The sequence below is a fragment of the Mus musculus genome, chromosome 12 (genome assembly GCF_000001635.26).
Source record: "Mus musculus strain C57BL/6J chromosome 12, GRCm38.p6 C57BL/6J".
NCBI lineage: Eukaryota > Metazoa > Chordata > Mammalia > Rodentia > Muridae > Mus > Mus musculus.
Window position 1 is genome coordinate 72480216 of NC_000078.6, and position 13473 is coordinate 72493688.

The window sequence follows — 13473 nt, forward strand, 5'->3', positions numbered from 1 at the left end:
CAAAACAAAACATGGAAGGAGTTTGAAAAGCATTTCACTGAAAAGGATTTCGGAACAGCCAACTAATTTATAAAACAATGCTTTATCATATTAACATTCAAAAAACAAAGTTCCAAACACAATAATCTGCCAATTAATACAGACTGACAAAAAGTTTAAGTTACAGCCAGAACATAAAACAGTAATTATAATTATTACAATTGCTTTGGAAATTTTATTTGACTTCCTACCTCTCTCTTCACTCCCTCCTCCTCCTCCCTTCCCTGACCCAACAAACTCCTGTAAATTTATATTCTCTGAAGAAGCCCTGTGTATACACAGGAGCCGTGCACACGGGCCCAAGGGTTTCCACAGTGGCGGTGTTCAATAGCCTTGGACTCAACAACAGTGTTCATGCTCAGCAGAGTCATTAAGAGGATACTATACAAGGCTTAGGGATGTAGCTCAGTTAGTACCCAAGTGTTTGTGCATCATGCAAAAGACCTTGAGTTCAGTTCTCAGCACCCCACAAACCAGGCATGGTGTGCACGTCTGTATCGCCAGCATTTGGGAGGTGACAGCAGTTGACTCAGAAGTTTGTCATCCTAAACTACATAGAAAGTTCAAGGACAGTCTGCTACATGAGACCTTGTCTAGAAAAGGGAAGGAGGCGGGAGAGAGAAAATGTCACACAGAGGGAATGTGTACACCACTGACTACAAATGAACTCCAGCTCAGTGCTGCAGCATAGATGAATTTTATAGTGCTGAGAAGGAGCAAGTAACTGCAATACAGTTTGGTTTCCAAAAAGTCCAAACAACGTCGAGCTTAATGATGCATTGTGTATGAGCACAAGCAGGACTAGAGAGAAGAAAGGAGTGGATGGTAGACAGACATGTAAGAGGGATCCCATCTAAGGGGAGGGTGGGAAGACGCTCGGGATGGGACCATAGGAGCTTGTAGGACTGTTCTAGATCATAAGGTGGTCTCATGGGAGCATTAGATGGATGTTTAGAGTATAAGCATCCTTGAAATTGTGTGTAGGAAAACAAGACAAACTGAAAATTAAAATTTAGCTGGATATGGAGGATATTTTAAGAGAAAGAAAATGTTTGAAAATCATTTATTGGGCTATTCATCTTCCATGGGGAACAAGCCTTCTTAGTCGTGTATAAATAAACATCGTTATGCTATCCCTTTTATTCATCGTATTTTTTAATTGTATTTTATTAGCTAACTCTCTTACAGCATTCCAGTTCTAAAGAGGAAAGGCCTCGGATGCTCAGTACATGGCCCTCTGCCAAAATCCTGACCCAGATTTCCAAGCTGGGACCCCACTTTCACCTGACCGGGAACTGGTACTCAAAGGTAATGACGCGTTCATTACAACTGACGCCAGGTTACATTGACCGCTCTAGTCATCATGGGTGTGACACGGAGAGAGAAAACGGAAAAGGGAGACTAAAGATGTCCTTTCCCAGCAAAGGCCAAGTGTACCATACAGTGTTTCTAACTGTAGCCATAATAATATACTCTAGCCCCTCAGCACTCATTGTTCCTGAGAAGTTAAAACCTTGTGCCCTTTGACCCTATTTCCCTGCCCTCCCATCTCCATCCCCAGAAACTACCAGTCGTCCCTCTGCCTCTGTGAGTTTAGCTGCTTAGATTCCATATCTAATTGAAATCACAGTGTTTAATTTATGATGCATAGCTATCAAATAATATACTCTAAATAGCTGTCATTTTAAATGGTAAATTATGCTTCAACAAAGTTGGGAAAACATACAAAGCAATTTATCATTTTTAAAGTAACATACCATTTTCTTTTTTAAAAAACATGAAATGATAAGACAGTTTCTAGATGTTCTAGAAAGATGTTACAGGGACTCCTCTTCAACTATAGTTATTATGGAATTGGAGATTTAGAATAAAGGTCTATACGTTGGAGATGTAGAGTAAAGGATACAAACTGAAGGGTAAACTTTATACTGAGTTTAGTCAACTCTGCTGAGAGCCAGAGATCAAGCCAGCACCCTGATGGCAAGGGAGTAGAAATTTTTGCAAGAGAATCTGGGAATTATCCAGGCCTCAGCCAGAAACAGGTCACAGCCCCAACAGCTCCTTGCTATATAAGGTCACCTGACCACATCAGAGTCCTTTCAAGTGCAGGCTTGAAAGATACCAACAAAGCTAATAGAACCCTCAAAAATGGGAAATAGTGGTGACATTTTTCTTGCATAATAGGCTGTTACTGGGCTGCAGTGCAGGCTCAATAGTAGTGCCAAGTCATAGAATCAGTGCTGCTTTAAAGCTGTTCCAAGTGGGGCTGAGATGGCCAGATTTTCATATCCACCACTAACAATGAGACAGGCTAGGAATGAGTGTTCCCTGAAGCAGAGTGGCTCTGCAGCTGAGGCTGTCCCCAAAGGGATAGACAGCTTTTTACCAGGAGCTGTCCCAGTAATTGCAGTGACACCCAACTGGCCCACCATTGTGCCCACAGCATCACAAATGCCCCTGTTAGAGTCTTGTCACGCTTTAACTTTGTTGTAATCTAAGACTTTTTTATATCATTAGTTCCTGAAGGAAGTCTAGCATTTGCGTATCACATTTGATTGTTTTGTTAGCTTTTTAAATCTAATAATTTTGAATTTGTTTGCAAGATTCAGAAGTAACATGTAATATAAATTATTGTATAGATAACTGCCTTAAATTTAGATGGACAACATCTCTTTGAAATCACAAATCTAGAAAAATTGGAGAATTTGAAATGGGCATCGTTCAGCAATAATAACCTCTCCAAAATGGAAGGCCTTGAGTCCTGTGTCAACCTGGAGGAGCTCACATTAGACGGCAACTGCATCTCAAAGATAGAAGGTAAGATGCCATAGCTCCCATGGCTCAAGCAACCAAAGGGGAAGATGTCCAGCGATGCCCTGGGAGGGAGCCTTCTGCATACCTACGGATCAGACTGATGATGCGCTGCTAAGCACAATGAGCCCCAGCAGCTGTCAACCCCGCAGGCCTCTCTCCTTTCTCATGCCGGGGATTACCATCAATCACTATACCCCGTGTGTAGTAATGTAGAAATGAGATTGTCATTAGCATTTGTAGCACTGAAGAAGTGTATGGATGAGGCTTTCTTTGGGAAAGAGCCAACAATCTGCTTCATTTAGCAAGATGTGGAGTTAAGGTGATATTTAGAAATGTGAAGACCTTAACAGAAGTGAAAATTATACTCACTGGAAATTAGAAAATTAAAAAAAATCTAATTTTGTTGAATATAGGCTTTTTATAGTAGGATCTGATTTTTTTTAATTTCCTCAGTTTCTGTTGTTATATCTCCCTATTCATTTCTGATTTTGTTAATTTGGATACTGTCTCTGTGTCCTCTGGTTAGTCTGGCTAAGGGTTTCTCTGTCTTGTTGATTTTCTCAAAGAACCAGCTCCTGGTTTTGTTGATTCTTTGTATAGTTCTTTTTGTTTCTGCTTGGTTGATTTCAGCCCTGAGTTTGATTATTTCCTGCCATCTACTCTTCTTGGGTGAATTTGCTTTCTTTTGTTCTAGAGCTTTCAGGTGTGCTGTCAAGCTGCTAGTGTAAGCTCTCTCCTGTTTCTCTTTGGAGGCACTCAGAGCTATGAGTTTTTCTCTTAGCACTGCTTTCATTGTGTCCCATAAATTTGGTTATGTTGTACCTTCTTTTTCATTAAATTCTAAAGTTTTTAACTTCTTTCTATATTTCTTCCTTGACCATGTTATCATTGCGTGGGGTGTTGTTCAGCTTCCATGTGTATGTGGGCTTTCTGTTGTTTTTGTTGCTATTGAAGACCAGCCTTACTCCATAGTGATCTGATAGAGTGAGTGGGATTATTTCAGACTTCTGTTGAGGCCAGTTTTGTGACCAATTATACGGTCAATTTTGGAGAAGGTACCATGAGGTCCTGAGAAGAAGGTATATTCTACTACAAACGCCTATATTCAACAAAACTGGAAAATCTGGGTGAAATGGACAATTTTCTATACAGATACCAAATACCAAAGTTAAATCAGGATCAGATAAACCATCTAAACAGTTTCGTAACACCTAAAGAAATAGAAGCAGTCATTAAAAGTCTCCCAACCCCCGTCCCCCAAAAAATAATTAATTAAAATAAATAAATAAAAGCCAAGGATGAGATGGGTTTGGTGCAGAATTCCATTCAAAGAAGACCTAATACCAATACTCTTCAAACTATTCCACAAAATAGAAACAGAAGGGACACTACCCCCAATTCATTCTATGAAGCCACAGTTACGCTGCATATTCTCCCTTGGAGATGGAATGGTTTGTGTCTAATCAGGAACTTGTCACAATTTCCTTTCATAGAGGGCTTCATAAGAGATTTTTTTTCTACTTCTATTATGTTTAATGTTCCAAATAAATTTTTAAAAACTGGTTGAGTGCATATTACTTTTAGCTTCAGATGTTATCATGTATGTTTAAGAGGCATTTAACTACTATAAATTATTTTGATGACTTTAAAAATGTCAATACTGAGATGTATATTTTAAAATAAATTTTATTAGTTTAATTTTTTAAAAAGTACAATGTTCATCATTTTATAAAATTTTGCCCTTAACAAATGGTAAAATTTTATGTATACCAAAAAAAAAAAAAAAAAGAAAGAAAAGAAAAGAAAGGAAAGGAAAGAAAGTGAAAATGAAAAAATCCTGTAGACATCTTCTATGTCTCCACTTCCAAACCAACCAATCTTCTTTACTAAGGTCTCAGTCATAACAACATGAGTGCATTTTGACTGTTTAAAGTTTAACATCAGAACATTGATTCTATGCCAGAGAATGAAGTGAAGTCTCCTCCCCTCAGCAGCTATCCTAGATTCTTCAGACAGCATGGGGTTCTGCTTACTGCATCTAAAAGCCCAGCCTTTACACAGCAATGCTCTGAAACACACTAAATTACATGTTCTACAGCTGTCCTGGATTCTGTCCCAACTCTTACTTGGTGCCTTTAATGGAAAGAAATTGAAAGAAACCTTCTCTAGCCTGTCTCATAGTCTCCCTTCCTAGAAACAATTATACTTAATTCTGTAGCCTCTTCGAGGTGGGCTTTCACACGTCCCTGTTATGGATGAGGAAATGGAGTTGTTGTACCACTTACCTGTGGCTCTGGGTCACACATTTGATGATAACTAATTCCAAAGTTCTTTGAGCCATCTGTGTGGTGACTCAGTAACCCTGGCACTCAGCTGTCTGAGACAGCTTTAAAAAGAAAAAGACAAATGCCCCCTCTTTCACCTGCTCTCTCATGCCTGAACGCTTCCCCACTGTAAACAAACATTAGGGCTAGATTCTGCTGGGAATAGCCAGCTTTTGAACTTCATTCTAAAAACAACTTTAGGCATATATTGTGACAAATGGGGGAAAATGGTTGTCATTACTACGGCTGATTCCATAATTTACAGTGTGGTATACTCTGGTTTCTAATCTTTAGTGTTTTAAAGTGAGATCTAGTAGCTATTATATTTTTTATTTTTATTTTTGAAGGAGAAATTGTTACCTATAAAATGCCTTTCTTTATACCTGGGTTCCAGGTATAAATGAAGGTTGGTATTGTATTCCCTCTGAACTCTTGGGGTTTGGTTGAGTCATCAAAGTTGAAGCTCTCCAGACATAACTATTGAGGATGTTGCTTTGGGTGACCACCTGCTTCTGACCCCATGTTTATTAAATGAATGAGTACAAAGGTAAAAAAAAATGCCTTTCTTTAACACCTAAGAAAAAATGAATCTACTTAGAAATCCAAAATCAAAATTTGACGCATGAGTGGAACTTGCTCCACATGACTCTGTCCTTCTGAAGCACACACACACAAAAATGATTTACACAAGGAGCATCGGTACAGTGGCTAGCTTATTCTGTTTGAAATTAACCTGCCGTCTGGTCTGAGTCTCTCCTTGGCTTTGCTGATTTTCTAGGCATCACCAGGCTGACAAAGTTAAGCCGCCTCAGCATGAACAACAACCTTCTCACGGGCCTGGAGAAGCACACGTTTGATAACCTGCTTCACCTTCACTCCCTCTCTCTGGAGAACAACAGGATCACATCTCTGAGCGCGTTACAGAAGACCTTCACTCTGATCGAGTTGTACATAAGCAACAACTACATAGCTGTGAACCAGGAGATCTACAACTTAAAGGTGACCGCCTGGGCTGTGGTGTTCTGCGTGCAATAGCATTTACTGTGCTTGCTATGGGAGCCTTGCTCACTGCACAGAGTGTGTTGAAACTATAAGGAAGAAAATCAAATAACAAGGTTTATTGAAATATATTTGCATTCATTTATGTAAATGTACAAATGACAGCCATCTGATACAAGTATGGGATAACTTTTTATCAGCATACTTAATGGTGCAAAGTAATTTGTTTCATTATGACATTTACACGGCACATACAGTTGCTTTGATCATATCCCTACCCCTTTACTGCCCCAGCCTCCTGTTCCTCCTCCTCCTCCTCTTCCCACCCACAATATTCCCCTTCTACCTTCATGGCCTTTCTCTCCACTAGCTCCGTGTATGAGTGAAATTCTCTCCACTGGCTCCAAGCCTGAGCGAAAGCACATAGTATTTGTTTTTCTGAGACTACCTTATTTTCCACGAACACTCATTCTATGATAGATATAATTATATATATGATATAATTGAAATATTAAAATTCAAGGTTGTCTAACCTCTGGGAATATAACTTGATGGGGTATGATTTGCATATGTACATAAGTTGAATGTATTCTCATTGTCTAGGGTTTATGCAACTTGGTCATTCTAGACATGTATGGAAACATTATTATATGGAACCAAGAAAACTACCGGTTCTTTGTAATATTTCATCTTCCAGAACTGAAAGCCTTGGATGGAGTCTCAATTGTAAGTTGTTTTTATGAATCATAACATTTGATCCACAGTGCATATATTTGTATAATCCAGGTCATAAGCATTTTGAATATTGATTTTTCTCTAGTATTATACTGAACCCCACCATGCTTATTAAAATCTACTTCTCCAAAGCTCTTTTTTGTTCTGGATTTTACAACTCTTTTACCTAGCCAATTCTTAATGGTCTTAACTTGAGGCAGAGAGGAAAGATGGTGTTTACCTTTTCATACGAGGAGGAGAAGGATTTGGTGTCTCCAGACTGAGGAGTGAGCTCAGCAGGTCAGGAGCCCATAGCACAATCGCGAGGCACTGAGCTTTGCATCTTATCCCTAGATACTATGTGAGATGGGAAGCAGAAACAAAAGAATCCTCAGAGGCTTTGGGCAGGTAGCCTGCTATACTTAGCTCTGAACAACAAGATAAAAAGGCAAGACCAGTGCCTAAGATCATTCCCTGACCTCCATATACACACACCTGTACCACAGACACTCAAAACAAAAAAGAGCCTTTTCAGTAAAGAGCAGCAACTGGAGGCGAAGCTTAGTGTTGAGTCATTTCCTGGTGTGTGAAGGTCTGGGTTGAATCTCTAATAAACGCTGCAGCTGACAAGGCACAATTCCATGAGGCAGAGTAGAAGGCCACACCAGAGCACCGTCATCCTCTTAGGCTTCAGAACTGTTTCTAAGTTCCTGGGGAAATACAGTGTTGGCAATTATGGAAGATATTTGAACCCACAAAGATAGTATAGCAAGATTACTTTTAAAATTGTAAATAGAAAACCCAAGGTGTTCATGAGGGACTCCCAGGCTCCGTGTAACAGGATAAGTGCCCAAAAATCCTATGCAGGGTGCAGTTTCCCAGTGTAATATTATCTAGCTCTCATCAAATAAAAATGTACATCAAATTTTCTAGAAAATGGAAAGACAACTCCTGGTGGTTTAATACTCTGAGACACTCTGGAGAGATTACTAATCGCACGCTTTTCAATAAAACCTCCCATTCCAATAAATGCAAATTCTTCAGAAGTGTGCATTTTGCGCTCATTCAGTCACTAAGGGTGGATTTCTTCTTCTTTTTTTATTAGATATTGTCTTTATTTACATTTCGAATGTTATCCCCTTTCCTAGTTTCCCCTCCGAAAATCTCCTATCCCTTTCCCATTCCCCCTGCTCCCCAACCCACCCATTCCTGCTTTCTGGCCCTGGCATTCCCCTATACTGGGAAATAGAACCTTCACAGGACCAAGGGCCTCTCCTCCCATTGATGACTGACTAGGCCATCCTCTGCTACATATGCAGCTAGAGCCACAAGTCTCACCATATGTTTTCTTTGATTGGCGGTTTAGTCCCAGGGAACTCTGAAGGTACTGGTTAGTTCATATTGTTGTTCCTCCTATGGGGCTGCAAACCCCTTCAGCTCCTTGGGTACTTTTTCTAGCTCCTTCACTGGGGACCCTGTGCTTGTCCAATGGATGACTGTGAGCATCCACTTCTGTATTTGTCAGGCATTGGCAGAACCTCTCAGGAGACAGCTATGTCAGGCTCCTGTCAGCAAAATCTTGTTGGCATCTGCAATAGTGTCTGGATCTGGTGGTAAAGGTGGATTCTTGTGCATAGTCTTACATAACTCGTATTGCATGCATTCTATATATGTTGAAGCTCTTGTCCTTCTTATTAACTGCCCTCATTTGAAAGGTGTCATGAGAAAATACATTTAGAAAATACATAAATGTAGGGGGAAAAGGTCTTGTTCTGTTCACTAACTGTAAATATTATGTATTTCCTTTTTCATTTTAGCATCGCAAAAGCTCAGGGCCAATTTTATGATACAATAATAGAAATTCTATAGGACATTACATTCTCCCTGTCTCTAACCCTAGTTTTTAATCTGTTCTAATTTATGTTGTTCTTGTTGAGTTTGTTTGTCTGTCTGTCTGTTTGTTTGTTTGTCTGTCTGTTTGCTTTTGAGACAGGGTTTCTCCATGTTCTCTGTGTAACCCCCCTGACTATCCTGGAACTCCTTCTATAGACTAGGCTTACATCTAACTCACAGTTCTGCCTGCCTCTGCCTGCTGAATGCTGGAATTAAAGGTGTGTGCCACCACTGCCTGGCTTAACTTACCTTGTCCTTAGTCTTGATCTTCTTCATCATGTATTATTTGTGCTTTTATTGTTTTCTTACATGCTTCCTGTAAGCTGCTCTAAGTTCTTTGTGGAATGGGGTTACAAATCTGTGAATTAATAATGGGGTATGAAGACCAGGCTGAAGAATTAGACTTCAAATTAAAGAGAACAAGAATATGTCGAATAGTTTTCAGGAGTGTAATTACATATCTAGAACTGTGTATTAAGAATTCTCATCTAATAGCAGTATTTATGGCAGCAAAGAAGATTACTAAAATATACCAGGAACAAATAATGAGAAACTGGACCAGAAGGAGGTGACTTTAAAAATAGAAAGATGGCTGGGCAGTGATGATGCATGCCTTTAATCCTAGCACTCCAGCAGATCCTAGCAGAGGCAGGCAGATCTCTGTGAGTTTGAGGCCAGCCTAGTCTATATAGTAAGTTCCAAGACAGCCAGGGCTATGTAGAGCAGCCCCATATCAAAAAACAAACATAAAAACAAAACAAATGAATAAATAAATAAAAGCAGAAAACTGAGACTTATGAAAAGCAATGGGGCCTCTTCAGTCACACCACCCAAAATGTGTCTGTGCTCATCTAAGCTTGTAAGCTAAGCAGGGTTCGGCCGAGTTGGTATTGCACAGGAGAAATTCTGGGAGAAACTGACAGAATTTATCAGCCATACACAGCAAACATGAAAAGATACCTACTGCTGGGGTCCAGGAATCCCCCCACAAACCACTCAGACCCTGGTCTCAGTCAAACAAGAACATTGAACACCCACACCAAGACTGATCTATCAGGGCATAGCATAGACTCAGGAGCTAAGACTGAGACCTTGAATGTTTCTCAGGGCCAGTTTATAAAGGCAAACACTGCAATGAGCTCATACGTAGCTTCAGGGTGGCGCAAGCTATTTTGGCTAGCTAAACAAAATAGTTGTAACTGACCTTGAATTTGATTGGTCCTAAGTGGAGCCTGTGATTGTGAAATTGCCCAAAAAAATAGCAAAGCTGAGAACATAACAGGATATGTGGTCAGTCTGACCTTCCAGAAAGAATTTTCTATGTCAGCATTACAACAACAATATGAAATGGCTGGCAGGCATGAAACGAAAATGACTACAGTTATGCTAGGGAGTCAGGTGTTAATGTCTACAGAGTTTGCAACTACAATACAAGTGTTAAAGAGGGGCTTGGGCTTACTACCTCTTTGGATTCTTGGCCTTCATAAACGAAACTCACTAGGAAGCTTAAGGTCAATTTTACTAATGTTTAAGAGGAAACAGCAGGGCAAGCAAGTTATAGATCTTGGCAGCCATTGGGAAAGGTATATGAAAGGAAGGAAGAGAGAAAGTCTTGCCTTGAGTTGGGTCAGCAGCCTGTCACATGGCAGCAAGTAGGTACAAGACAAAGGAAGTAGCTTCAGAGGGTAGTAAGAAGACCCATGATGCTAGAGAAAACATGTTTAGGCTTTGGTAAAAGAAAAAGAGAAAGTTATACTGTTCTGGTGGCTAGACCTTAAAAGATCAGCACAGTGATGGATCCATGGGTGACCACACTGGGGGAGATAGGCTGAAGAAAAAGCACATTATCTCACTAAGGGGAAAATTATTCCTCCCAGTGCTTCAGCACAGCTTTGAATGAATAAACCTTCCTGAGAGGTGAGGCCTTGAGAAGGTAATTGACAGGTTCTGGTGAATTAGCCCTTTTCCGCCCCTTCATTCTTTTTAATTGGTATTTTATTTATTTACATTTCAAATGTCCTCTCCTTTCCCGGTTTCTCCTCTGCAAACCCCTTATCTCATCCCCACCTCCTGCTTCTATGAGGGAGCTCACCCACCCACTCCCACCGAGGAAACAATAGTATGTCAGGTCTCTACATTCAAGCCAGAGGCTGAGTCCATGCTTTTGACTAGGAGGAAATAGATTTCCCTTAATGAGCACCAACAGATCCCTGATAGTTATAGTCACCAAGACTACTGTAACAATAAACAGGCCCCAATAAAATAGAAGAGAGGCAACTTCCAGGGAGGAGACTTTCAGACGAATTACATCTCATGACACATTTGATTATCTGACTGGAAATATCAAGCAGGCGGTTGAAATCATAGACTAAATTTGGATATAGAAATTTAATCCACATTCTTTTTAAGAGTCAGAAACAGCTTGAAAAGAGCTGACAGTTAAACTGAAAGCATTTGTAAGGCTGTCTAAAAAAAAAGAGAGAGAGAGAGAGTACAGAATGCAAGGAAGTCTGGGTAAGGCTTTGGGGTGAGGGGTTATCCCAGCACCCAGTTTCCTGAGGAAGGCAGTGAAGTGATATGGAGTCAGCCATCAGGGCTAAAGATGCCTCTGCCTGTGAGTTATATGGCCAAAAGCCACTGGCTTCTGGGTACTAACTCCTGTATAGCAGCAGAGAAAAAGAAACTTAATTACTTTGGTTCTTTTCTGTTTGACTCAGATCCCTCACTGGCTAGGTGAGAGGCTTGGAGTTCCTTAACTCTTAGTGAGCCAGAAAGAAGAGAAAAGAAAAAAGAAAAGAAAAGAAAAAAAAAAGAAAAGAAAAGAAAAGAAAAGAAGAGGAAAGGAAAGGAAAGGAAAGGAAAAAGGAAAGGAAAGGAAAAAGGAAAAAGGAAAGGAAAAAGGAAAAAGGAAAGGAGGAAGGGAAGGGAAGGGAAGGGAAGGGAAGGGAAGAGGGAAGGGAAGGGAAGAGGGAAGGGAAGGGGAGAAGGGAAGGGGAGAAGGAAAGGGGAGAAGGGAAAAAGGAAAAGGGAGAAGGGGAGAAGGGAAAAAGGAAAAGGGAGAAGGGGAGAAGGGAAAAAGGAAAAGGGAGAAGGGGAGAAGGGAAAAAGGGAAAAAGGAAAAGGGAAAAAGGAAAAGGGAAAAAGGAAAAGGGAAAAAGGAAAAAGGGAAAAAGGAAAAAGGGAAAAAGGAAAAAGGGAAAAAGGGAAAAAGGGAAAAGGGAAAAGGGAAAAAGGGAAAAGGGAAAAGGAAAAAGGGAAAAGGGAAAAGGGAAAAGGAAAAAGGGAAAAGGAAAAAGGAAAAGGAAAAAGGAAAAGGAAAAAGGAAAAGGAAAAGGAAAAAGGAAAAGGAAAAGGAAAAGGAAAAAGGAAAAGGAAAAAGGAAAAGGAAAAAGGAAAGGAAAGGAAAGGAAGAAAGAATGGAAAGGAAGGAAGAAAGAATGGAAAGAAAGAAAAAGGCACACTTAGAGACACATGCATACTAGATGAAGCTAAAGAAGGCTGCACCACCATTTTCTTGTTGTTCTTAGTTTTTATCTTTTGCCAGGATAATTGGTCACGTGATTTTCTAAGAATTTTTACATTCTATGAGTTCATACTAAGTTTAAGGCAATATTTTGTATCATAGATAAGATTTAAGGAATTACAGCAGAGTTGTTTACATGCCTTTCCATTAAAACTATTACCTGACTAAATATTCACTATCTGTTACTAGATCCATAAGTTCATTATAAGTTTAAAGCAATGTTTTTATGTCATACGTTAGCAGGGTTTTGTCAAGAGATAAATTATCTGCCTTGTATCTCATTATTTTGAAGTCTTGTATGGATAAACTAGTCCATCATTTATTTTCTGTCCTTGCACCTATAATAAATTGCCCATTTTCAGTTTATTACTTTAGTTACCAGATAATGGTCTCATACCTAACCTAGAAAGAATGTTTTCCTTCATCATAAATTTGCTCCAAGCCTGCTTTCTTTTCCTAATGCAATTAGCCTGTGACACATGAGGGTTTATGTAGCTCTATTTGCAGCTTTTATTCTGTGTGGGGCTTGAAAGTGTTTGTATGAATTTAGGAATTCTATAAAATCATTAGGAATTATGACACCACTTTGCCTATACAGCATTACTACATGAAAGTACATCTTCATATTAACTCTGCAGGAAATCTGCCCAATAGTGCGAGCTAATGCCCAGGAAACATTAGCTTATGTAATAGCTAATGGCAGGACACGCATCTCAGCAATAAGACGCAATCCTGGAAGGAAGTCTCTAAGGACCCTGCAATCTCAGAGCTCGCCCATCTCAGCGATGCAAAATGGTGGCCGTCTCCAGAAAAGTCACTTGCTTGCCATAGCCTTTCCTAGATGGCTTCTGACAGGCTTTAATGCTTTGCCTAGGAAACCTAAAATGAGAAAGGGAAGGAAGAAAAGCAGTGAGGAGTGGGAGCAGAGGGAAGTCAAGGGCAGCACTTGCCCGGAGTCTTCCTAGCTGCGAATAGACCAGGAATGGCACAGGCCAAAGCACTGTGCACACAAGGACTGAGAGATGGCGCAGGACTAGTTTCAAGTGGGACAGTTCTTTATTCTTACATTGTTAGCTAAGTGAAGATCAAGCCTGTGAAGAGCTAAAGAGCTCTCTAGGCAGGTGCGACTTCATTTTATTCCATCTTCCTACATAGTTTTAAAAATGT

The 13473-nt window shown here is 40.0% G+C and overlaps 1 protein-coding gene across 15 annotated transcripts in view; it reads left to right on the forward strand.

Moving 5' to 3' along the window:
* Lrrc9 (leucine rich repeat containing 9) overlaps window positions 1-13473 on the forward strand; it is an 83297-nt gene that overhangs the window by 45599 nt on the left and 24225 nt on the right. For 13 of the 15 annotated variants that reach the window (XM_011244211.3, XM_011244209.3, NM_001142728.1 and 10 more), the window contains 4 exons: window positions 1213-1347; window positions 2679-2856; window positions 5956-6176; window positions 6780-6902. In XM_011244211.3, coding sequence (XP_011242513.1) covers window positions 1213-1347; window positions 2679-2856; window positions 5956-6176; window positions 6780-6902 — 657 coding nt within the window. Of the gene's footprint in view, window positions 1-1212; window positions 1348-2678; window positions 2857-5955; window positions 6177-6779; window positions 6903-13473 lie in introns of those variants that run through there. The other 2 variants (XR_003950092.1, XM_006516381.4) reach the window with 2 other exon arrangements.